Source organism: Phocoena sinus, chromosome 17, assembly GCF_008692025.1.
Source record: "Phocoena sinus isolate mPhoSin1 chromosome 17, mPhoSin1.pri, whole genome shotgun sequence".
Lineage (NCBI taxonomy): Eukaryota > Metazoa > Chordata > Mammalia > Artiodactyla > Phocoenidae > Phocoena > Phocoena sinus.
This window is the reverse complement of record NC_045779.1, coordinates 64,190,353-64,214,157: the sequence shown is the minus strand read 5'-3', so window position 1 is coordinate 64,214,157 and position 23,805 is coordinate 64,190,353. Positions and strand designations below refer to the sequence as shown.

Here is a 23,805-nt window from a genome sequence, read left to right as displayed (position 1 = left end):
TTATAGCACATCTACTGTATACAAGGTCTCGGGCTGGGTGCAGCAGTGGGTATGATAAGGATAGGATTTAGATCTTGATTACACTTGAGCAGATTTATTCTCTAAGTGGATCTATTCTTTAAGAAGACAGGAAGCCTAAGTGCCTTTAGACAGGTTCAGATAAAGCAGAGATCTCCTCCCTTAGCAAGAGATAAATTAAAGCTTGGAATAGCAGACCCTGTGAACTGGGGCCTTGAAAGATGCCTAGGACACGTGGAAATGGTGGAGGATCGCAGAATTCTTTCCACCTTGGCACAGAGAAAAAACCAAACAAACAAACCTGGACAACCACATGGAAAAGGTCTGTGACATTCTTGCCTCAGGCTCCAATGTCTCTACGCTGCTTGCATCAGAACAGGGAAGGGTGTTCTCAGTGTCAAGGTCTCTGTCTCAGACTCTTCTTGGGAAGCGGGAGAACTGGCCTAGCTCTCCCTCTGGGGCTCCCAGAGCGGGTGTCTCAGAGGCTCGGTTGTCTGGCCGAAGTCTGGGTGTGCGCGGACTTGGCGAAGGGCGCGGCCTGGGCGCTTCAATGTTCCAAAGCCTGAGCAGGGCACTGTGGCCGGGCCCGTGACGGGCGAGAGGGCCTACACGCTGGAGCATCGTTCAGAACCAGCCTCAGATTCAGGCACGGCGCTAGGGGGGCCGGGTGGCAGCTGTACTACTCAGCCAACCGGAGGCCGGCGCAAGGGGCAAGGTCCCTCTCTTTCTCCACCTTCATGCTTTGGAGGGGTGGGGACACACGTGCACGCTCCTTAGCCCGGAGAAAGCGCGGCCCGCAAGACTGCACAATGCGCCTGCGCGGCCCCGCCTCACCCACCCCGCCTCTTTTCTTCGTTCCGCCCTGTTACCCCCTTATATTGCCGCTAGGGGTAGCGGCGGCGGCTGTGGTCTAAGAGCGTGGCTGCTTTGAGGGCGCGGAAGCCGTACGGTGTGGGGACTAGGGCTGGCAAGAGGGTGGGAAAACCGGCGAGAGAGGAGGGCGGTGCCGGGGAAGGGCGGTGCCGGGGAAGGGCGGCGCGTGGCTGACTCATCCCTCTGGAAGATCAGACTGACAGACACAAACCGTTGCCGAACCCGCCCGCCCGCGCCGCTCCTCTTTGGTTGGGAGGCGCCCGCCCGCACTGCCCGCCCGCCTTCTCCGGGAGCGCTCTCCCGGCCCGGCCGCCTCAGAGAAAGTTTTTGTCGTCTGGAGGACCGGAGGCGCCGCGAGCCTTTGGGAAGGGAAGGAGGACTGAAAAGGAGGCTCCAGCCGCGCGGGCCCGGCGAGTGCATGGTTCCCGGCGCCTCGGCTGCCTGTCAGGAGGACATCGGGGCGGGGTCGGGCTGAGCCCAGCTCCTTCTTCCCGCGGGTTCGCCAGAAATCGCCCTCCCGGACTGCCGCGGGGCGTCCCCGCTCCTCAGCCCGCCATGTCCCGGCTGCTGCCGCTGCTGAGGAGCCGGACCGCGCACAGCCTGAGGCCGGGGCCGGCCGCCGCGCCCCGCCCGCCGTCCTGGTGCTGCTGCGGGCAGGGGCCGCTGGCGCTCGCGGCCCCGGGCGGCCCCCGGGAGCTGGGCACCCACCCCAAGAAGGAGCCCATGGAGGCGCTGAACACGGCGCAGGGCGCGCGCGACTTCATCTACAGCCTGCACTCCAGCGAGAGGAGCTGCCTGCTCAAGGAGCTGCACCGCTTCGAGTCCATTGCCATCGCCCAAGGTAAGGGGGGCGCGAGGGGGCGAGCCGGGGACGGAGGGGCGGGTGCCCAGAGCCCTCCCCTACCCCGCCTGCGCCCCGGCCGCCCCTCGGCCTGGGCCCCTTGCCGCCGGCCCCCTCGCCCGCTTGGCCTAGCTCCTGGGACGTCCGGGGGGGCGGGGGAACTTTGCGCCTCCTGAGTGTCCCCGGGGCAGTAGGACAGGCGCGGATCGTGCCAGGCAGCCAGGGGCCAACGCTTAGCTGGTTCCTCCCCAGCCTCACAGTTGGAGCTTCAGCCCCAATTACCAACCGACGTTGATTTGATTTTGTTTAGATTTGCTGTGCCCCCCGTCCCCCAGCCCTGCTGTCCCCCTGTAGTCCTTGCTGCTTACTTGTGAACGTGCAGCCATGCCGGTGGCCTGCGGTGCCTCCTTCCAAAGCGCTACAAAGCCGAGAGGCAGGGGGAAACTTCGCTAAATGGTTATCAAACGAAGATGTGTCAGGGTCCGAAAGAAGGGATGTTGCTTCGTTAAGGCAGAGGTGTTCTCAGCGGCTTGTTTGCGTACACCTCCAGTTGGATTCATTTAAGCAGTCGAAGGAAACACTTTCCTGGGAAACTGAAAGCGTGGATCAGACCAGCAACAGCAGATGCATACTTGCAAGCCCATCACAGGCTTGGTGCTGCCCAAGTTAGACTCCCGTTTTTGTTGTGCCCCCAGAGGATGAAAGAATGCAGTAGTTAAAAGGTATTTTTCTGGAAATCTGTGGCTCTGCAATAAAAAGCGGACTTCTGCTCAAAAATAATTTGGAATGGTGAAAGCCAAGCCATTTTTAAGCTAACCTGTTAAAGGAGGATATTTTTCAAACCGGTGCAGCATGCTGGTATGTCAGAATGTGAGTCCAAGTGAAAAAACTAAAAAGTCAGAAAATCAGAAGGATGAAAGGGGCCAATGATCAAATCATTCAGTCTTAAGATACTTTAGCCATTTAAATACCGTGATACAGACAGAATACATTGCTGCTGTTTTATGTTATACATTCTGGTGTGTTGGAAAGTGTTTTTTGTTTCTTTTTTGTTGTTTAAGTTTACTCCTCCCCTCCCTCAAGGTTGGTAGGTACATAAGCATTCCATAGGTTCCGTAAGTTAAGAGCATATTTATTTGGAGCAAGGCATTTGATCTGCCACAGGCACTTGAAAGCGCTTCTTTGGTCTATATTCAAAATGGAGGAGAGAATTGTCTACCTCATAAGCAGGACTTTTCTACACTACTTCTTTAGAAACTTTTTATTAGTTGTGCCTTTTAACTGCTTTTTTTACCTCCGTTCAGGGAATTGTGGACCAATTTATGGTATTGGATGGTTCCAGACATTGTCTACCCACAGTGCTTCTATAGGAACAATGTAACATCACAATCAATTCGGTTACTAAATGTAATCACGATATTACATGAAGTCATAATCAGATACTAGCATATTTGTGAGCTATGTGTGCACTCAGTGTGTGGTTTTAAAATATTCACTTCTGAAAAAGTGACCCTTGGAAAATTATAAAGACATTCACACTAGAGCATTAGTTTTAGGAATCTTTCTCCATGGGTAAGACTGTTTGAATACACATTTGGCCTTTTCTAAGTAATTTCTTGGAAATTCTGCATTAACATTGTTACAAGATTGGAGGGCCTTATTAATATGATTTTATGACAGTGCATGAAAAACATGTCCTGTGATACAAATGGATAAATTTTGCTTCATACCTTATTATTTTAGCACATGCCAGTAGGAATGCTACATTTTCCAGTGAAAATGGAAAATGTATTTTTAAATTTAACATGGTTTTAAATATTCTGGAAAGGACCTATAAACTTCAGTCAATGGAGATCAGTTAGCGTCAATTAAACTTAATAATACATAAGTTATATGAGAGAGAAGTTGGTAATTTAAGTTGTCTGTTCAAGATAAAGGATATAGGAAACAATGGGGTATTCAAATGCTTATTTGACGTAAAAGCTAAAGAACTTCAGAGTTTAAGTCAACTAATTTTGCCAATGTTGATGACTAAATTATTGCTCTTTGACTCAAATGACACATTGATGATGATGGTTTAATTTTTAGTACAGTCTTAGTGTTCCTCGTTGTTTTCGATATCAATACATATAGTTTCTATGTAGATAACTGGGATCATCACTAGTAAATTACCCTATTCATTAACCATTTAAGGTAGAGAGGATTTATTACGTTGAGAATGCATACAGCTCATTCTATTGCTGACATCAATTTTTTCCCCAGACAAATGAAAAATTGCCATGTTTTTCTTTTATTGTTGCTTTTTGAGTGTTTTTAAATGCTCAACCCATGTATTAAATATGTGTGTACTAAGTGCACTTTCTAATGAAATAAATTATGTTAAAAGAGCTGTTTCTTACAATAGGAAACCTTATGTGTTCTTGGAAAGAGTGCTTGCATGATCTAATGAAGTGCTTTGGATTTGGTGTGGAAATATTACAGGAAAAGAAAATCTGTGCTGTGAAATGGAAGTGGGGTCTACTGCTGAAATTTGTTATATTTGCCCTTATCTTTCTTATGTGTTTATCAGTAGGCATTTGATATAGTCTGTGACAAGATAAAGCTTTAGAACCAGTTTGTAATAGATAAGGCAGACTTTGTGGGATGTCTTCTTAATAGTTAAGTAAGATATTGTGATTTTTAAATTACAAACTGATTTCTTTCCTAGTTTTAAAAAAGTTGATGTTCTGTTCTCAATTTATCTGCTCAACCTGCTCTCTATTCTTCCAGAAAGAGTCCATATTCTTCAGAAAGTGCACTGTTGGTTCATTGTTTTTACAAGTAGGACTGGCAAGCTGATGTTATTACTGTTGCCTTTTAATTTTAGCTGAGCTTTTTAAACAAAATTTGTTTTCAAGTTTTGCAGTTACTATTTCTATTTATAATTATTAAAAAAAAATTTTAAATACCTATTTGGTTTTTGAAGGATGGGCAGTGCTCATTGCATTAGTTAGTTCTACATTGCTGTACAACAAATTACCCCAAAGCACAATGGCTTAAAACAGACATGTATTGTCTCATGGTTTCTGAGGATCAGGTGTCTTGGGGCAGCTTAGGGGGATGTTTCTGCCTCAGGGTCTCTCATGAAGTTGTAATCAAGCTTTCAGCTAGGGCTGCATTATTGACGTCGTAACTGGGGCTAGAGGAACCAGTTCCAAGAAGGCTCACTCACATGGCTGTTGGCTAGAAGTCTCAATTCCTTGCTGTGTGGGTCTCTCCACAGGGCTGCCTGAGTGTTTCAAGACATGGCAGCTGTCTTCCTCCAGAATGAGTGATGAGAGAGACACCTAAGCTGGAAGCCACAGTCTTTTATAACCTGGTCTTAGAAGAGATAGTCTATCCTTTTTTGCCCTCATCATACACTGTGGGAGCATATGCAGGCAGGGTGTGAATACCAGGAGGTGGAAATCATTGGGGGCCTCATCTTGGAGGCTGCCTTCCACACTTATTTAGATGTTGTAATTAATGCTCATTGGAGAATTACACAGAAAGGTAAGAGCTGGCTTTTGGGGAGGCACAATGAAAGATATGATTTGAAAAAAGGACCTTCTTAGGGAATATTTTTGTTAAATGTGTACTTAAAGTATTTGTAAAAATGAGATTCTTTTTATATAGGCAAATAAGGGATGTTTTGGGGGAACAGAGCAGTTTTTCTATCAATGCTAGATCTTAATCAGCTTGCATTTTTTTGTTTCTCTGTGTAAGTGATAATTGTATATGTTTAAAAAAATTTTTTACAAAATTTTTTTACCATTTATCTACATCCATATAGATACACCACATAATTCTAAATTTAATCTTGTAGTTCCCCACCATTGTGATTATTTACTTAAGGTAGCATGAGGAGTTTTGTTTTGAGAACTTGCCATATAGCATACTTAGAATACATAGAAACAAATATGATTTTTTGTGGAGTTCCAGTCCACTAGGGATCTTGGACTCTTAACAAGAGTATCCCCATTTTTCTCAGCTCCTTGTATAGGATTATATAAGAAAGTGGCAGTGCTGTTAAGCTATTAACCTCTAGATGAACTGGAGATAATCTTGGCTTTTGCTCAAAGAGAATAAGAAAGAGGGCAAGAAAACATTTCATACTCCAAATTAAGATTTGTGAATAAAGATATTTAGGTGCCTTAGTTGAAACAGTAAAAGAGGAATAAAGGAATAACTAGACCTGAAAGAGGAGAAGAACAGGATGAGGATATGAAATATGGATTGAGTCAGGAAGAGTGAGTGATCTCTAATAAGCTGAGAGCTTCTATATCCTGGCCCTGGATAAGTAAATGAAGCTTTGTTACAATCAGTTATTTTACCAATATGGAAAGAATCTAGTTACAGCAGTATATTCCAGCAAGCTTAATTACAATTCTTTAGAATTAATGGGAACGTTGGAGTAGCCCTATAACTAGGGATTACTGCCTAGAAAACAGATAATATAAATAGGAGTTTTTTCTTCCATTACAAAATGGATATATTCTATTTAACAATCTTTAATCATCATTTAACATGTAACTTGAGGTCCAGAGTTATTTGTGACATAAAACAACGACCGTTCCATTATTTCTCATGATTTTGTGGATCAGAAATATAGGCAGGACTCAGCTGGGTGATTCGTCTCTTTCACATGGTATCTATGGGGGTCACTCGGTAAACGGCTGGCAGATGAGCTGGTCACAGAGTCCAAGATGGCTTCACTCACTTGTCTGGCACTTTGTTGGACGTGGCTGGAAGACTGGGTTCAACGAGAACTATTGACCAGAGTAGATGCATGTGATCTCACCAGTATGACAGTCTTAAAATGGACAGGACTTCCAGAGAAAATGTTCCAAGAGAACTAAGTAGAAGCTGTAAGACTTTGTTATCAGTTTCCCATTGTTGCTGTAACAAATTGCCACAAATATAGTGGCTTAAAACAATACAAATTTATTCTCTTAGAGTTCTGGAAGTCTGAGGTCCAAAATTAGACTTAAGGGGCTAAAATAAAAGTGTTAGCAATGCCCTGTCCTTCTGGAGGTTCTAGGGGAGAATCTGGTCCTTGTTTCTTCCAGCTTTTGGTATTCCTTGGTTCTTGCTCACATTAATCTCTGCTTCGGTTGTCACATCATTGACCTTCTTGCCTCTCTTTTATAAGGACCCTCGTGATTACATTTAGGGCCCACCTGGATAGTTCAGGATTAATCTTTCTCAAAATCCTTAACTTAATCACATCTGCAAACTCTCCTTTGCCATATGAGGTGATGTATTCACAGGTAGGAGGATTAGGATGGGGACATATGGGGAGGGGTATTATTCAACCTACCACTGTTTATGACCTAGCCTTGCAAGTCCCAGAATGTCATTTCTGCTGCATGCTATTGGTCAAACAAGTTACTAAGACCAGTCTAGATTCAAGGGAAGGGAAATTAGGAGGAGATATTCTATGTAGGTAACCATAACTAATAATTGTAGTTTGTTCCTTTATATCAGTTCCTTTATATCCTTTATAACATTTAAAAATTAATCGTTTCTGTTGGAAATCTTGTATTACATCTTTCTTTATTAATGCATACCAGTAACATATTAGTTTTTGTTTGTTTGTCTTAAGACTTTTGACCATTCGTTCTTGTACTGAGTGCCAGTATAGTGATAGTGATTCATTTGATTGATAGCTATATAGAGAGACAGAGGGAGACAGAGATGTATAGGACTCTTTCCTCTATATCAGGATATCTTAGCCTTGGCGGTAGTGACGTTTGGGCTGTATGATTCTTGTTGTGGGGCTGTCCTCCACATAGGATATTTAGCAGCATCCCTGTCTTCTAGCCACTAGATGCCAGTAGCACCCTCCCACCCTCCTCATCCCAAGTTTTGTGTACCAAAAATGTCTCTAGACATTGCCAGATATTCCCTGGAGGAGACACTGGGTGGGAGGAAAGGGAGGAATTTAGCAAAACCAATCTGCTTGAGGGCCATCGCTTTATATGAAATGCTGTATCAGACTCTTCACCTCATTATCAAATAAATGAGCTTTGTGATAACTCTTTTCCTTGATTGTGATGTCCTTTCACTTCTAAGTTCTTAACTAAATTCTAAATATTCGACCCTTAGAATATAGGGCTTCCAGATAAGTCAAACACTGCCATAGTTGAATTCACCAGTAATTTGCTGGTGTTCCTCTCAATAGTCACTATTTTCTTACTTTTTATAGCAGTTGTGACAAGCAAATTTTTATAAAGATGTTTGTAGATAGGAAAATTGAAATAATATAAAGTCTGCAACTTTATAGGGTCATCCAAAGGGTCAGGCAGAAATAAAGATAATGGATAATCTTGAATGTTGGGAATGATCTGATATTGAATCACTATCAGTGGCGACTGGTTTAGTTTTTCTAAAAATAGTGATGCATTTGTATAACTATACTCTTACGTGGTTTTCTTTGGCATGAGAGAATATAAAGCTAACTGGAACAAATAGGGACTAAATTCCTGAGTGCAGATTTTATTAGCATCTTGCTCGTCAGCTGAATTAATTAGTATGTAAGATTCTAGCCTTGTCTTTGACTCATAGGTTTATGCTTTAAGTGAATGAAAACAACGACATGAAAGCAAGTAGTTATTTGTTAAAATATAATAACGTAGTTACCTCAGACCATCTGGTAAATAAGAGACTCTTCTAGACAAAGGACCTTGCAGGTAACAAAACGTCATTCCTCTTTTTTTTTTAAAATTTTATTTCATTTTTTTTATACAGCAGGTTCTTATTAGTTATCCATTTTATACATATCAGTGTATACATGTCAATCCCAATCTCCCAATTCATCCCACCCCCACCCCCACCCCCACCCCCGCTTTACCCCCTTGGTGTCCATACGTTTGTTCTCTATCTCTGTGTCTCTATTTCTGCCTTGCAAACCGGTTCCTCTGTACAAAACATCATTCCTCTTAACCTCTGAAACGTTTAGTTTGACTGTGTTTGATGGCAACATATTTGAACATACTGCTTTTTTCTCTGCCTTAGTAAAAGTATAACGAGCACAGTTTTGCTTGTACCAGATGTCCGAGTCGTTGTATACTGTATTTTAATACGATAATTTTCTTTGGGGCTATTTGTAGAGATACTAGTCATCACACCAGATGCCCCCAGAACGCTGTGCTGTTTCCGTTGGCATGCTTTCAGACCGTGTCATAGTGCTGGCGAGGTGTGTCGGATTTGTTCTGCCCCTGCCCCACTCCATCCACAGTGCCCTCGGACCGCTCTGCTCTATCCTCATTCGTCCCTTGTGGTAAACTTTGCTGCTGTGGAAGGAGGTCTGCTTCTCGGGCGTCTCTTGTTGTTTCTAATGTCTGCTCTCTGTGACTCTTTCATGGTGGTTTTTTTTTTTTTCTTCTTATATTTCTTTCAGTATTTCTTTCTCTCTTCACCCGTATGCTATTCAGTAGGGTTTAATCTTGATAGACATTTCAGGGTCACAGACCACTACTCTCCTGTCTCTCCAGCTAGCCAGTCGCACCTATCACATTGCTATGGACCTCTGACTCTTCAGCTCTCACACTGAAGATCTTGTATTTCTGCTAATGTTACGATTATGGCCATTCAAAGGATTGTTGCTGTAAATACCTGAAAGGCACTTAGGTTCAGAGAAGTTTAGGTTAGAATGGTGTTCTTTACTTGGTTTACTTTAGATTTTCTGTCTTCTTTCTGAGTTTTAGGGTAGACTATTTAGGGCACTGGGTTATTAAAACATTTGTAATTTTAAAAATAGCATGATATTTTGTAATATAGATTCTGAATTTCTGTTGTATAATGGTTCTTATATTTTATAGAAGACATCCCACTGCTACCACTATTGCTGCTGCCAACACCATTTTCATTACCATTACTTAGCAGTTATTGAATGTTTGCTACAGACATACTGGGCTAATTAAGTGAGTTTTCATGTAATTTTTCTGTTTACTTCTCTTGGAGAGAGAAGGAATTATCTCTATTCTATGGATTAAGATGCTGAGGAGCTTGCCCAAGATCCTAAAACCTCTGTGGCAGAGTTTTTAGCTTAGCTTTGTTTGACTTTAAAATCCCTGTTCTTATTATTGCACCTTTCTGTAGATATTCATACCTGGAATTTTTTTTAACATGTGCTGGGAAAAAAGGTAACAACTCAAATGCTCAATAAAAGTCACATGTGCTGGTAGTATATCTTAGTCTATCTTTTATATGTTTGCATAATATACACATTCAATACAAAAGCAAATATAGCATTGTTACTTTTAAAATAAGAGAAATCAAAGTAAAATCAGTGTGCAAAAAAGTTTATAAATTGTGGGGGGATTTTGAAAAAGTCAGAAAACTAGTACTTGGGCCTTCCAACTGTTATAAATCTTTAACTTTCTAACCATTATTCTAGTTTTCCTTTAGATTTTTAAATGAGTTAAAAAAAATCTAACATGCTATTCATAGAAAACCTTTCTAAACTCAGAAAATTTATTTGTGTAACAAATATTTGTTACTCTCCCTACCATAGTAGACTCGGTACTGCATATTGGAGGTGTGTCAGAGAACTAATTCAGGGAAATACTCTCATGAAACCTACATTTTTGAGAGAGGAAAGATAAAGAGCAATAAAGTAAATAATAAAATAATTATAGATAGTGTGTGCTATTAGAAGAATAGATAGAAGGACATTTACTTTACTTAAAGTGATCTGGGAAGGCCTCTGTTTAGGTAATATTTAAGCTGAAAATAAAGGATTGAGAAGAAGCCATTCATTCACACAGATGGAGGAAGCGCATTCTCAGAAGGAAAAGCAAATACCAAGAGCCTGAGATAGGAAGGGACTTCACATAGTGTAGGAATTGAAAGAAGGCAAATATGAATGGAACTTAATGAACAAAGGGTAGAGTGGAATGGGATGAGATGTAGGTAGGCAGAAGCCAGATAGGCCAGGACCTTTCTGGGTAAACCATATGAAGGCCATTCGAGCATTTAAGCATTAGTGAAATAATGGTATTTGAAGAGCCCTCTGGCTGCTATTGGAGAACAGATTGGAGGGTGCAGATGTGTAAGCTGGGAGACCACTTAGGAAGCTGTTACAGTAGTCTAGGCTAGCAATGATGGTGGCTGAGACTAGGTGGCCACAGAGATGAAGAGGAGGAGATGGAGTCAAGACATACTTGTGAGAGTGAACTGATGGGACTTGCTGATGGGTTAGAAAGGGTCAGATAATTAAGGGAAAGGAAATAGTAAGTGATGAGTTAGGTTTCTGACTATACTGACTGAGTAAAAAGCGTTATTATTAACTGTGAGGGAGAAGACTGGGGAAAGAATAGATTTGGGGGTGTGGAACTTAAAGTGTTAATTTTGGACATGTCAAATTGTAGATACCTTTGTGAATATAAATGGAGATGTCAAATAAGTAGGTGTGTGTGTTTATGCATGTGTGTTTATTTATACACTTAAATCTGGAGCTCATAGAAGTTTAGGCTGAAGATGTAAGTGTGGGTGTCAACAGCTGTATATAGATGGAGAGGAAGATCCAGGACAGAACTCTGAAAAGCATCAGTGTTTATTGGAAGGGAAAATGAAGAAGGATCAGAACTAGAGGGAGACTGAGGAGTGTCTACAAAGTCAGGAAAAATAACAAGAATAGTGTATTCCAGAAGCTAAGTGAAGAAGACAGCATTTCAAGAAAGAGGGAATGATCTGATGCTTTAGATGGTTCAAATAAGAGGAAGACTTGCAGTTGGGAGGGTGGAGTAAAGAAGGTCTATTGGATATAACAACACAAAAGAGAGTGATGTCTTTGTCAAGAATTAAGTGAGGAGAAGCCAGATTTTAGTTGGCTGAGGAGGCAGTATCAATAAGGAAGGATTCAACTCTTTAAAGGGAACTTTGGATATGGAGGGCAGGAGGTGTTGGGCCGTAGCTTGAGTACTACTAAGATTCCCTCTTTCCTCATCGGTCAGAAGTCTGAACTTATTTTAAATATACGTTACTAGTTCACTCATTTTTTACAGAGTTCTGTGTAGAATTCTAGTTTATCAGAGAAAAATGTAATATCACAGGTAAGCAAATTATACCTCTTTTTAGCAGTATTGTGTAGAAAATATACAGGCCATTTAGCAACTAATGTCTTTTCATTTTCTTTGGTAAGAAGCTTAGAGAAATCAAGAAGATGATTTGAAACTCCACTTTCAAATTAAAATACCTAAAGGCTAGGGAGAACATTTTTTTCTTGGGATGTGGTACTTTAAGTGCTAAAACTGAAAGAGTCCCAGGCAAACTGGATGGTTAGTCACCCTACCTGCCCACGGGTGACAGTATTTTTGCCGTTCTCACAGATTAAGGCTTTTGACTCATAGGAGAGGTTGAGAAAGGGATCCAGGTAGAGTTTCGTGTCCCTTCTGCACTACTGCTTTTTCCCTTCCTCTAGGTCTGTACCACAATGGATGCTTTCTTAGGGCTCCTTCTATTACCTTTTGTGTCTGGTGAGATTTCTGGTGAAAGAACCTGCAAGAAGGTGCAGACTCCCACAATTTATTCGTGCCCTAATGCCTTCACACTGTTGCACTGGCTGTCACTCTGCCTTCACCTGTTCCCTTACTATTCTAGCCGTATTCGTATGGTGTCCAGTTGCATCTGTCTCAAGTAAGCATGTGCTAACGTCTCCTCTGTCCTTGCAGGTGCCTGCTTCTCTTTTGATGTAGGGCCAGTTGTTTGCTTTGTGACTTGAGTTCTCTTATGGGTTTGAAATAAGTCATAAATTTGAATTTAGTTTGACTTCATTTCACTGTAAGGGTGGGAGCAATACTCTTTGTAGCTCTCTATATCCCACAGTGAAAACTAGAACCTGCTTCACAAAGTTTAATGTACATATAAAATGATCTGGGAATCTTACTGAAATACAGATGCTGTTTCAGTAGATTTGGGGTTGAGCTTGAGTTCTGCATTTCTAACAAGTTCCCAATGATTCAGTGCTACAGGTTCAGGGGGGCAATATTTTGAATAGCAAGGTTATAGCAAGTGTTTTTGTTTTTAAGGTGAGAAAGTTGAGGTCATGTAGATAAACTCAGGCATCCTTGCATTTTGAAAGGAAACAGGCAAACATGTGAGAGTGATAATGTAAGATGTGGCATATTTTGTGAGCTAGCAAATTTTGTTTGTGTGTTAGAAAGATCTTATGGTTTAAAAAAACATTATTATAGCATTTTTTTCTACTCAAAGGGACCTGTTAAGAACATTACAAAAAGTGTGAATTGTTAGCACTGATTTTATAGTTATGCAACGATCACTTTTGAGTAATAAATGCTGTGTAATAGATTTATTCCTTTGTTCCAATTTCTTTTTCTTTCCCGTTATTACCTTGAATATACTGTTCATTGCTTAGTCTCATTTCTTCAGTGAACCATGTCCTATGTCATACTTTTCTTCTTCTGCTTTTCTTCATCCTATTCTTCCTATGTTTTCCCCACTCAATTTTGTATTACTTTTAAAATTTAGAAACAATCTCAAATTTCTGAAAAAGTTTCAAGTGTAGTATAGTAAGATTTTTTTCCTTCCCCTGAATCATTTGAGAATAAGTTGCTGACATGATGCTCTGTCATCCCTGGCACAGGGTAGGTTCTTTGGGAAGCAGTCTTTGAGACAAAATTTAGCATGCAGGAAGTTTACTGGGAGTGCTGTTTGGAAACCTCACCTTAGAAAGGGAAGAGAAGGAAGGAGTTTTGGGCAGAGGTAGAAGTAAAGTGATGCAGTCTCAACCGAAGCCTTAGCTGAACCTGAGGAGAGGTCTAGAGATAGAACGACCCTTCAGTGCTGTCCTGAGTTGGGTGACAGGTCCAGTCCTCTTCCTCTGTGAAATTACATGCGGAACTGCGCTGGGCAGGGGGCAGAGCCTTGGGTGAGGCAGCCTTCTTCAGCTGAAGCAGTGCCCTAAGAGGACTGTCACTGAGGGCTGTCTCTCGGAAGGACTTCGGGCAGCCAAGGATCAACTGTGCATCACGATGCCCGCTACAACTGGAATACTTTGGCCTATACTTCCTACAAAGAAGAATATTGTCCCATGTAAGCCACAATATAACATGGAAAGATTACTACCATCTTATTCTCTGTCACTCAGGTTTCACCAGTTGTCCCAATAATGCTCCTTTACACCAAAAAGATCCAGTCCGAATCACATATTGCATTTAGAATTTCCTTTATTTGAAACAGTTTCTCAGTCTTTCCTTTGGCTCTCATTACCTTGATAGTTTTCAGGATTACAGACCAGTTATTTTGTAACATATACTTCAATTTGGTTTTGTCTCTTTCCTCATGAATAGATTCCAGTTATGCATCTTAAGTAGGAATATCACAGAAGTAATTTTATGTTGTTTTCATCCTATCAGTTGCTCATGATTTTTCTTTGTTTCTGATGATGTTAACTATTTCTTGGTTAACCATTTCCTTTGAACATTTGATGAAGTAATATCTGTCTGACTTATCCACTAGAGAGTTACTATTTTCCTTTTTGTAATTAATATTTTGTGGGGAGGTACCTTGAGTCTATGAATTATCCCATTCCTCATCAACTATTCAAGTTGTGAATTCATATCAATATATATTCATGAATTCTTACTCTATTTAATAGGTTACAATTCATTACTTTCATTTTTGACCCTCATACAGTCCCATATTTCACCAGTGGTAACTCCTTCAAGTTGGCGTCTTGTCTTTTTGACACCTCCATTACTCTTTGAACATTTCCTTTTTGGCACCATGCGATATTCTAGGCTAATCTTAGCACATTTCCTACCCTAGCCCTGGAATCAGCCATTTCTATAAGGAGCCCTGTTTTTTCTCGGTGTAGGATGGTATTTAGAAACCAAGACGTGCACATTAGGTGTGCTCATAGCTATTAGGGTGCTGCGGTTCTCAGGCCCTCACAGTGGACAGAGTTAGTGAATATATGAATGTATGTATTTATATACATGATAAATATTATTTATATTTCTCTATCTATCCATATCTATTATAACATAAGAGTTCATAACAATTTTTCCAATCCTGAGCCAACATCACAGGGTACATTCTTGTTTCTGTCTTTCTGTATTTCTAACTTTATTCTCTGATGGAAAAATACCTGACTCCCATTATCCTTAATATATTTATTCTTTTGATCATTCCTCCTACATGTCACCAATATCCCATCACCACTATTGAATTTATGCTCATTTCATTAAATAATTCATTTTTTTTGTTATTGCAGTCAGTCCCTGCTTTAAACAGTTCCCATAAGCATGAATTTTAGTAACCATGTTTTAGTTAAATAACACCAGTCCCCAACAACAAGGTTCAAATTTTATTTACCATGGTATATTAATTCCGAGTAATTGCATAAAGTATTAACTTTGCTGCTAGCTCTTCAGTCCACAAATCACTGTGTAAAAACAGGGGGTGCCTCATGATTGTGACCAATCATATCACTTTCACGGTCTGTTAGTGATTGGTTACTACTTATCTGTTATTCAGTTCACACACAGACAGCAAAATGTGTAGTTGTGTTGCCTCCTTGTCTCCCAGTGATATACCTGTAAGACGTTTAAAAAAAAAAAGATAATGTAAAGGGGATGGACCAAAAAAGATGAAAATGCAGCAAAGTGATAATACTGAAGTGAAATTTTAATCAAATGTAAATGAGGTTATAGAAGAAATATCTGACTGTGGGAATGTTCACACTGCTGTTGAACGGCTGCCATTTGAGAGACTCCAGATATGCAGCCAGAGGAGCTAAGAGACCGCAAACTTATGGACATGAATGAGGAAAGTGAGAAGGTTGTGATGAAAAGGATGATGTTCCAGAGAAGTGGCTCTGGTAAAAATTTCACATTAAAGGAACTCTCAGATATTTCATGATATAAAAATATGAAAGATAAAATGCAAGCTATTTCAGACTTAGAAAGGAGTGTGACAATTCACCAAGGCATAGAAAAGATGCTTGTTCCATATTGTAAGTTATATGATGAGAAAGAGAGTGCTAGCACGATTGAAGCGACTTTTGATCATTTAATTTTTTTTTACAAAGCATAAAACACTTTATTTCTCAGTGTTTCTAATATTTTAAATTACAGTATAATAAATAAACATCAATTTTACTATTTAAAAACTTTCCCTATATATTTATAACTGCCAGTAAGAGAATTTATAATATTTTAGAAAAAAAAATTTTTTTAAGGTCACAGAACAGTTGTGATTTTTTCCATCAGTTATTGTTTGCTTTGCAGCTTGCATTGTCATTTTTATGTCCCCACACTATCGTGCAAAATGAGGACTGCCCATATTCTAGCATGTTTCACTTCAAAATTTCATATACATTTGAAAACTTATACATATTTTATTTATATTATTGCTTGAATACATTGATTTAAAAATATTTTTAGCATGCAGGTATCCTAAACCCGAGATTGCCATTGTGAAGCGAGTGAAGGAGGTATCATCAGCAGAGACCCCTGATAGTTTTGGTATAGTACAGTCTTGCAGTACTGATGGTTTGTCAGATGTTTAATGCAACTGGAAAAGCATCTATTTGACAGAACTTCTTGCTTGTTTGAAGTAGAATGCTTTGGTTATAGTGATAGTCTTTTTTTGTTGTTTGTTTGTTTGCATCAGTGTTTTAGACTGTCTACAGAATATTTATTTTTATTATCTAACCCTAGACCTTGTGGATATGATCAACTAATAATTGCATGTTTAATTAACTGAAAGATTACATTTATGATCTTAACAAAAGACAAAATCACTTATATTTAATTATATTTAAATAACATATTTTCAAAGTTGTTGAAATAACGAGAGCAAGTGAGACATAAGAAGCAACAGAAATTATGAATATCTTTAGGATGAATGAGTAGGATAAAAGGACGGGGAAACCTTCAGAATATTGTAAAGAGAAACTGTGTTTAAGTAACTGAACTTTAGGAAAATATATTTTAATAGTATATAATATATACTTAAAATATATTTTAAGAGTATATAATATATACTCTTAATATTTTAAGAGTATATTCTTGAATAGTTTGGAAGTCTTATGTAAGTTCACTTTAATGCCATTCATGAACTTTTTTCAGATTCAGTCTCCATGCAGCTTGATATCTAACTTCTATTGCGCGTGATGGTGGTGGTAGAGGAGAAATTATGTTAACTGAGTGTGTGTGTGTGTGTGTGTGTGTGTGTGTTTGTGTGTGTATGGGGGGGAGGAGAGGGAGAAATAAAAATATTGCAATAAATACTTCTCTGTCCATATTTTACTTTTGATTACTATTTAATATATATGCGTTGCCTAAGAAGTATAACACAATGTTTGGAAAGGAATAAGAAATATTTTATGGGCCAATTGAAATTTTGTAAGGATAAAGGATAAATATAACTCAGTTTTCTTAGGCTGTATATATAGTATCAAGAGCAGAAACTAAACTGTAAGAACCTCCAAGAAATGGAGAGGCATATAGTGTGTGTGTACACACATACACACGTGTATATGTTAACATATTAGGGCAGTGCAAAAATCCCCCAGTTTGCTCTACTTTGCCAGTTCTAATGTAATTCTGAAGTTAAAAAGTTTAATCTAAGTGTGTATGCAGAAGTTAAGCATTTAATGAAAATGTCTTTTGAAGAAAAAAGTTTTAATTTGGGGTTATTCTGTAGATTGTTTAGTTAGTCCTCATTTTTAGGACAATGTAGGGAAAAAGGAATGATACTTATTCTATAGATAATGGCAAATGATATCACTAGGAGGTAAGGTGCTGCTGAGCAGTAACTAATCGTAGGATTTAACCTGTCAGCGATCAGCCTTTGAGACTCAGTCTTCAGTTATAACCCTACTCACTGTAGAGTGCTTCTTCATGAATGTTTAGGTGGTATGCCTCTTATTTTTTTTTTAAATCCTACTAGCTATATAATAAACAATAACCATAGAATCAGAATCTTAGAGCTAGAAGGGATGCAGAGACCCTAAACTCCTCATTTTATGTAACATGAAACTGAGATCTAGAGGATTTATGATATAGTCAAGATTTGGTGACTAGTTATATATTATACATGTATAGCAGGGCAGGGATTAGTGTCAAGGCTTTTGGATTTTTAGTTCAGTGCTCTTCACTGTAATAAATTTCTTCAGGGTTAGCAGGGGAGATTAGCGCTATACTATAGGGTATCCTGTTGTTCTGAAACCAGTAGAAACCATGTAATTTTCCCATTCAGAAAATATTTTATTTGTTAACCATAATAAATCAGTTGATTTCCTCTTCTTTCAACTTTGATGGATATTTTTAAATGATGTATATGAAAGGGAATGATATTTTAGGGGAGAAAAAAGGAATTTTAAAAGGTATTAGTATTTTAGTTAATTGCATTTTTACTTCAATTTCAAATACTAATGCATGACCAATGTTTTGACAATGTTTTATATATTCATATACAATTGATTCTTGGTTCTTTTATGTTTTCCCATTGAGAATTTACTCATTGAAAGAGAAGTAGAGCAAGAGAATGAGAATCTGGGTTCTAGACCAAGTTGTGTGGCCTTGAGTAACTCACCTAACATCCCTGGACCAAAGTGGCTAAATCTTCAAAATGGAGAATTAAGTCAGTATACTACCAAGTGGGCAAACTACTGGCATTTGGGCTGGATAATTCTTCATTATGAAGGGCTCTCCTGTGCATTGTAGGATGTTTAGAATCCCTGATGCTAGTAGCATTTCTCAGTCATTATCACATCCACAAACAACCCTGCATTTCCAGGCATTTTCCAGGGTGAGGTAGCATATTGAGAACCCCTGGCAGATTGTTTCTAAGGATCCTTTCAGCTCTAACATTCTGTGAAAGAATTTTTATTTGGGGAATGATTGAAAGGGAAAAAAGCAATGCACTGACTGAAAAATCTCTGCTCCTTCCTAATATTAAGCAATTTTATTTTAAAATGAATGTTTTCTGGGGATTTATGTCACCATACCCACAGATATACCAACCACTTATGATGTTCCAAGATGAATAATTTTTTTATAACTCACTTTAAGCTTTCCATCTATAATATAATGTATCCATGTTATGTATACTTAGTTATATGATTTTTAAATTTAATGTTATATAGTACTGTTTCTCTCTATACCTAATAAGTAAAAGTAACAAGATCTGACTCTTTTTTTTTTTCTTATTTTGGCCACACCGCGCAGCTTGTGGGGTCTCGGTTCCCCGTCCAGGGATTGAACCCAGGCCACGGTAGTGAAAGCGCCGAATCCTAACCACTAGACCATGAGGGAACGCCCCAGATCTGACTTTTTTTAAAAAAGTTGTATTGTTGTTTTAATATCTTAGCCTTTAAAAAAAAAAAGGAAAATCATTATATATAGTAATTATTTGCCTTGTCTCTTTTCCTTTGGCATGAAGGAAGGGAAGGAATATAGTCTCTGTGTTAAGCAGTGTATATAATTACTCCAAATACACAGGTAAGATGTGTAAAAGCAACCACAAATCAATAGTATGTTTGATTATCCTAAAAAAAAAAACAACTCCATGAGATGACAGACATAAGAGAAATAAATTACTGTACATCTAGTATTTACTATTTCTTAAGCCAGAGTTAAATAATTAACAGGTTACTACATTAATGAGGTTAATAAAGGTGATGATTAATTGGGTACTATCACCTTCCTCATTACTACTGGCCAACTCCTGTCCTCAACTGTTATACCACTGGACTGCCTCAGACCAGGAATTGGTTAGCTGCCCTTAAGTAAACTGGATCCCAGTCTAGGTTGCATTGAAGCCCCAGGCTGCATGTTACCTTTCCCTGAAGGTTAGTGAGGTGACAGTATTGCATGATCTAAGTAAAAATTTCTTTACTAAATAATGTACAAGTTGCAGTAAACTTCTAAATGCTAGTTAAATTACAAAATTATACTCAAACTTTTTTTTTGGTCTTAGCTAAGGCATGTATTTAAAAAATAATTTAAAAGTCCTTTTATAATTAATAGTCATTTTAAAAGACAAGACCTGTTAATTGAAATTTACTAAATTAAAAAGTTTTCAATTTCTAAAGTGTTTAATTTTTCAATTGAAATGTCAGTGTTTATAAGTATATTGCTTAGTCATATTAATTTGTTTCTTTTAAAAAATATTGCCTTGTAGCTTTATAAACCCTTCTTGGTGCATGTTTGAGTTTTTTGGCATTTAATATGATTTACTTTGCTTAAATTATTTTTCATACAGCATGGTTTGCATTTTAAGTTTGTTTTCTTTAATGTGTTATATATTTATTGTACATTTAACTTTACCCGTTCGAACTCTTGGTTCTGTTAAAAGTCTAAGCAGTTATCTATTTAGAAATATGGGTAATTGAAACCTGTAATCCCCCAAACTGTTGTTTAAATGCAGCAGTTCCATCTCTGTTCTTTTCATAAATCTCTTTTTAGGTCAAATTGTGATTTGTGTTGCCAAAGCTACTTCCTCTCCTTTCTCAGGGAAGATTCTGGGGTGGGGCTTACAACAAATACTAGGTGGTCAAATGATCAGAAACTGCATCACGGGACACTTCAAGGGTATTGAGTTATTTGTAATTAAAGGAATAGTGCGTGCATTAAACTGTTCCTTTTATGTCATCTCGGTGATGTTGGCTTCCATACTTTTCTTGCTGTCTATTATAAATGATTCTGAATTTTTCCCTTGATTTGTGATCTTATATTGATGTTTATGTCCATGATAATAGACTGAAATAAGTTACCACATTTAGAATTATCGTTGCTGTGAAAGCATATTGGAAACCAAGACCTTTCTTTTTGTTCTTTAGATTTTCTTTCATTTCAAGTTTGTATTTATACTCGTAAAGTATGGTTAAATTTAATGGAAGGTTTAACAATGAAAATGACAGATCATAGTTTTTAAAAAATTATTTATTTTAAAAATTGAAGTATAGTTGATTTACAATGTTGTGTTAGTTTGAGGTGTACAGCAAAGTGATTCATTTATACATATGTATACATCTATTCTTTTTCAGATTCTTTTCCCTTATAGGTTAAAATACTGAGTATAGTTCCCAAGAAATTATAATTTTTATTACATAATGTTATAGAACTCACTATGTCAAGGGGGGTAGTTTTGTTTTCCAGCACAACCTTTGTAAACGCGTTTTGTTTTATAGTGGAGGCTAAAATGAAGTGTAGGTGTTCCACTTACTTTCTTCTACTGAAGTATTTTGATTTTTTTTTTTTAATTAAGGGTACTTTAATTAATTAATTTATTTATTTATTTATGTCTGTGTTGGGTCTTTCGTTTCTGTGTGAAGGCTTTCTTTAGTTGTGGCAAGCGGGGGCCACTCTTCATCGCGATGCGCAGGCCTCTCACTGTCGTGGCCTCTCTTGTTGTGGAGCACAGGCTCCAGATGCGCAGGCTCAGTAGTTGTGGCTCACGGGCCTAGTTGCTCCGCGGCATGTGGGATCTTCCCAGACCAGGGCTCGAACCCGTGTCCCCTGCATTACCCCTGCATTAGCAGGCAGATTCTCAACCACTGTGCCACCAGGGAAGCCCTTGATTTTCAATTTAAGATATATTTCTTAGTACAGTAACTTATTTAGAAAAGAAATATACTAGGCTTAGTTTATCCTAAAAGATATTTTAAAACCACTTGTCTATATTGGACTGAAGATTTTTTTAAAAATTATTTTTAAGGGGAAATATAGTATTAAACTCCTTTGACCTGTCCTACCTATTTGTTGTATTGGAATCTTTTGCCACTTAAAATAACTTGGCAATTGATTGGGATGTGGAAATTTCTTTCAAGGATTTTATTTTAATGACATTTTACCTATATTCCGTAAACATGAGAATATTTTTAGTACAGTATAGCAATAAAAAAATAAAAATGTAGCAAGATGGGAGTAATTTAGCATACTTTTTCTGAGAGAAATTTTGCAAAATTTTAAAAATCCTTAAATGTATGCCCTTTTTTTTGGACTCAGTAATGCCACTTAAGAATCTACCATAAAGAACTTTCAGGGGAACATAAAAAGATTTAGGTACATGTTTGTATGAGTGTTATTTATAAATGTGAAAAAGAATAAAGAATAAATACCTAGTCATAGGGGATTAAACTACTATGTATCATATGATGAAATAAAATACCACCAATACAATTATTGCCTTAAAAAATTTAAGGGGGAAATATTCACCACATAGTGCTTTGTGAAAATGGCAGAACACAATTTTCTGTATACCTCTCTATAGAAAAAAGATTGAAGGATAATACATCAAAATGTTTATTTCTGATAAATTATAGGTAGTTTGAAGGTTTTTTTTGGTTTGTTTTTCTGAGTCTCATTAACTTTCTACAATAAAGGTATATAACCTTCTTAGTTGAAAAGTGTAACTTATTCATTTAGATAAACAAAAGGAATTTAGTATTTTAAATGTTATTTTCTAATTTTTACTTAAAAATCACTCTTAAGTTAAAAAACTCAACATCATCATCCTTTTCATATACATAATATGAATAAATAAATATTTATGTGTGAATTATATACGTGTGTATGTAAATATGGCTTACTTAATGTAAGATGTTTGCAGTAAATTCCTATGGTTTTTTTTTTTTATTAATGGAGGCTGTACAGTATTTTGGGGTTCTTTTGGTGTCTTCATTTTTTTAATTTTATTTTTTATTGGGGTATAGTTGTTTTACAATGTTGTGTTAGTTTCTGCTATACAGCAAAGTGGAGTTCCCTGTGCTATACAGCGGGTTTTTGTAAGTTATCTATTTTATACATATTAGTGTATATATGTCAATCCCAATCTTTGTTATATCCAAATTGATATAACAATCAATTTTGACTGAAAAGCACAAAGGCACAAGGCATTTTATGGCCAGGTTACAGGTAGTTGTTCTATTCCCAGTGGTTCTATTCTAAAACTTGCATGTTGTATATTCCTGAAAAGCACAATTTAAAAGAATTTTCCTACTTTATTCTAAGCATTAATATAAAAGGTAAATTTTAGTATGTTTATAGCACTGATAAAAGTATTTGAATATATGTTATATTTTAGTTATGAAGGATTCTAAGGCATTTTGGTAAAACCTAGTAGGAATTTTCCAGGATTAAAACAAATGTGAGGGGCTTCCCTGGTGGCACAGTGGTTAAGAATCTGCCTGCCAATGCAGGGGACACAGGTTCAAGCCCTGGTCCGGGAAGATCCCACATGCCGAGGAGCAGCTGAGCCCGTGCGCCACAACTACTGAGCCTGCGCTCTAGATCCTGCGTGCCACAACTACTGAAGCCCACGCGCCACAACTACTGAAGCCCGCGCACCTAGAGCCCGTGCTCCGCAAAAAGAGAAGCCACCGCAATGAGAAGTCCACACACCGCAACGGAGAGTATCCCCCGCTTGCCGCAACTAGAGAAGGCCCACGCACAGCAAAGAAGACCCAGTGCAGCCAAAAAATAAATAAATAAAAATTTTAAAAAATAATAAATAAAACAAATGTGAGGTTTAAAATGGTGATATTTGTTCTTCTATGATTAGAGGTCATTGAAATAGTGTAGTATAGGCTTGATTGTAGGAATTCTGTCGCAAATGTATGTCTTGGGAAAAACTGCTTCTTAATCTTACCAATCAAAAAATTATTATTGTTTATTTTTCACCACAGGGAAAAAAAATCTGATTGGAATTCAGCTTAAATTAGAGCCTACAGTTAGCTAATTTCCTTTCTCACCAGATGCCATTTTAGGTTTAAAAAAAAAAAAAAGACAATGATAAACAATGGTCAGGAATTTATTTTAAAATAAGCTTTTAGAACATGGCCTGGGGATTTGGAAACCTTTAGATCTGTGTCCTACAGCAAAGCCTGGGAACCCCTGGCATAGCTGGAGATAATAACTGTTCATCTGGTTTTCCCATAGTGCTTAGCAGTGTGTATATATTAGGAGGTATCTGTGTGCACAGTGGAGTCTGATCCAAAGGTGTCAAGTTTAGACTACCTGATGACTAATCAACAAAGAAGTACAGTAGCGGGACTGAAAAAAACCATGTCCCACCAACTC

General features: G+C 38.3%; 1 protein-coding gene across 1 annotated transcript in view; it reads left to right on the top strand.

The window, feature by feature from the left end:
* Positions 1-1,070: 1,070 nt before the first annotated feature.
* TMEM65 (transmembrane protein 65) overlaps positions 1,071-23,805 on the top strand; it is a 46,779-nt gene continuing 24,044 nt past the window's right edge. Inside the window, exon 1 of the mRNA XM_032610335.1 lies at positions 1,071-1,732. Coding sequence (XP_032466226.1) covers positions 1,447-1,732 — 286 coding nt within the window. The 5' untranslated portion in view covers positions 1,071-1,446. The remainder of the gene's footprint in view (positions 1,733-23,805) is intronic.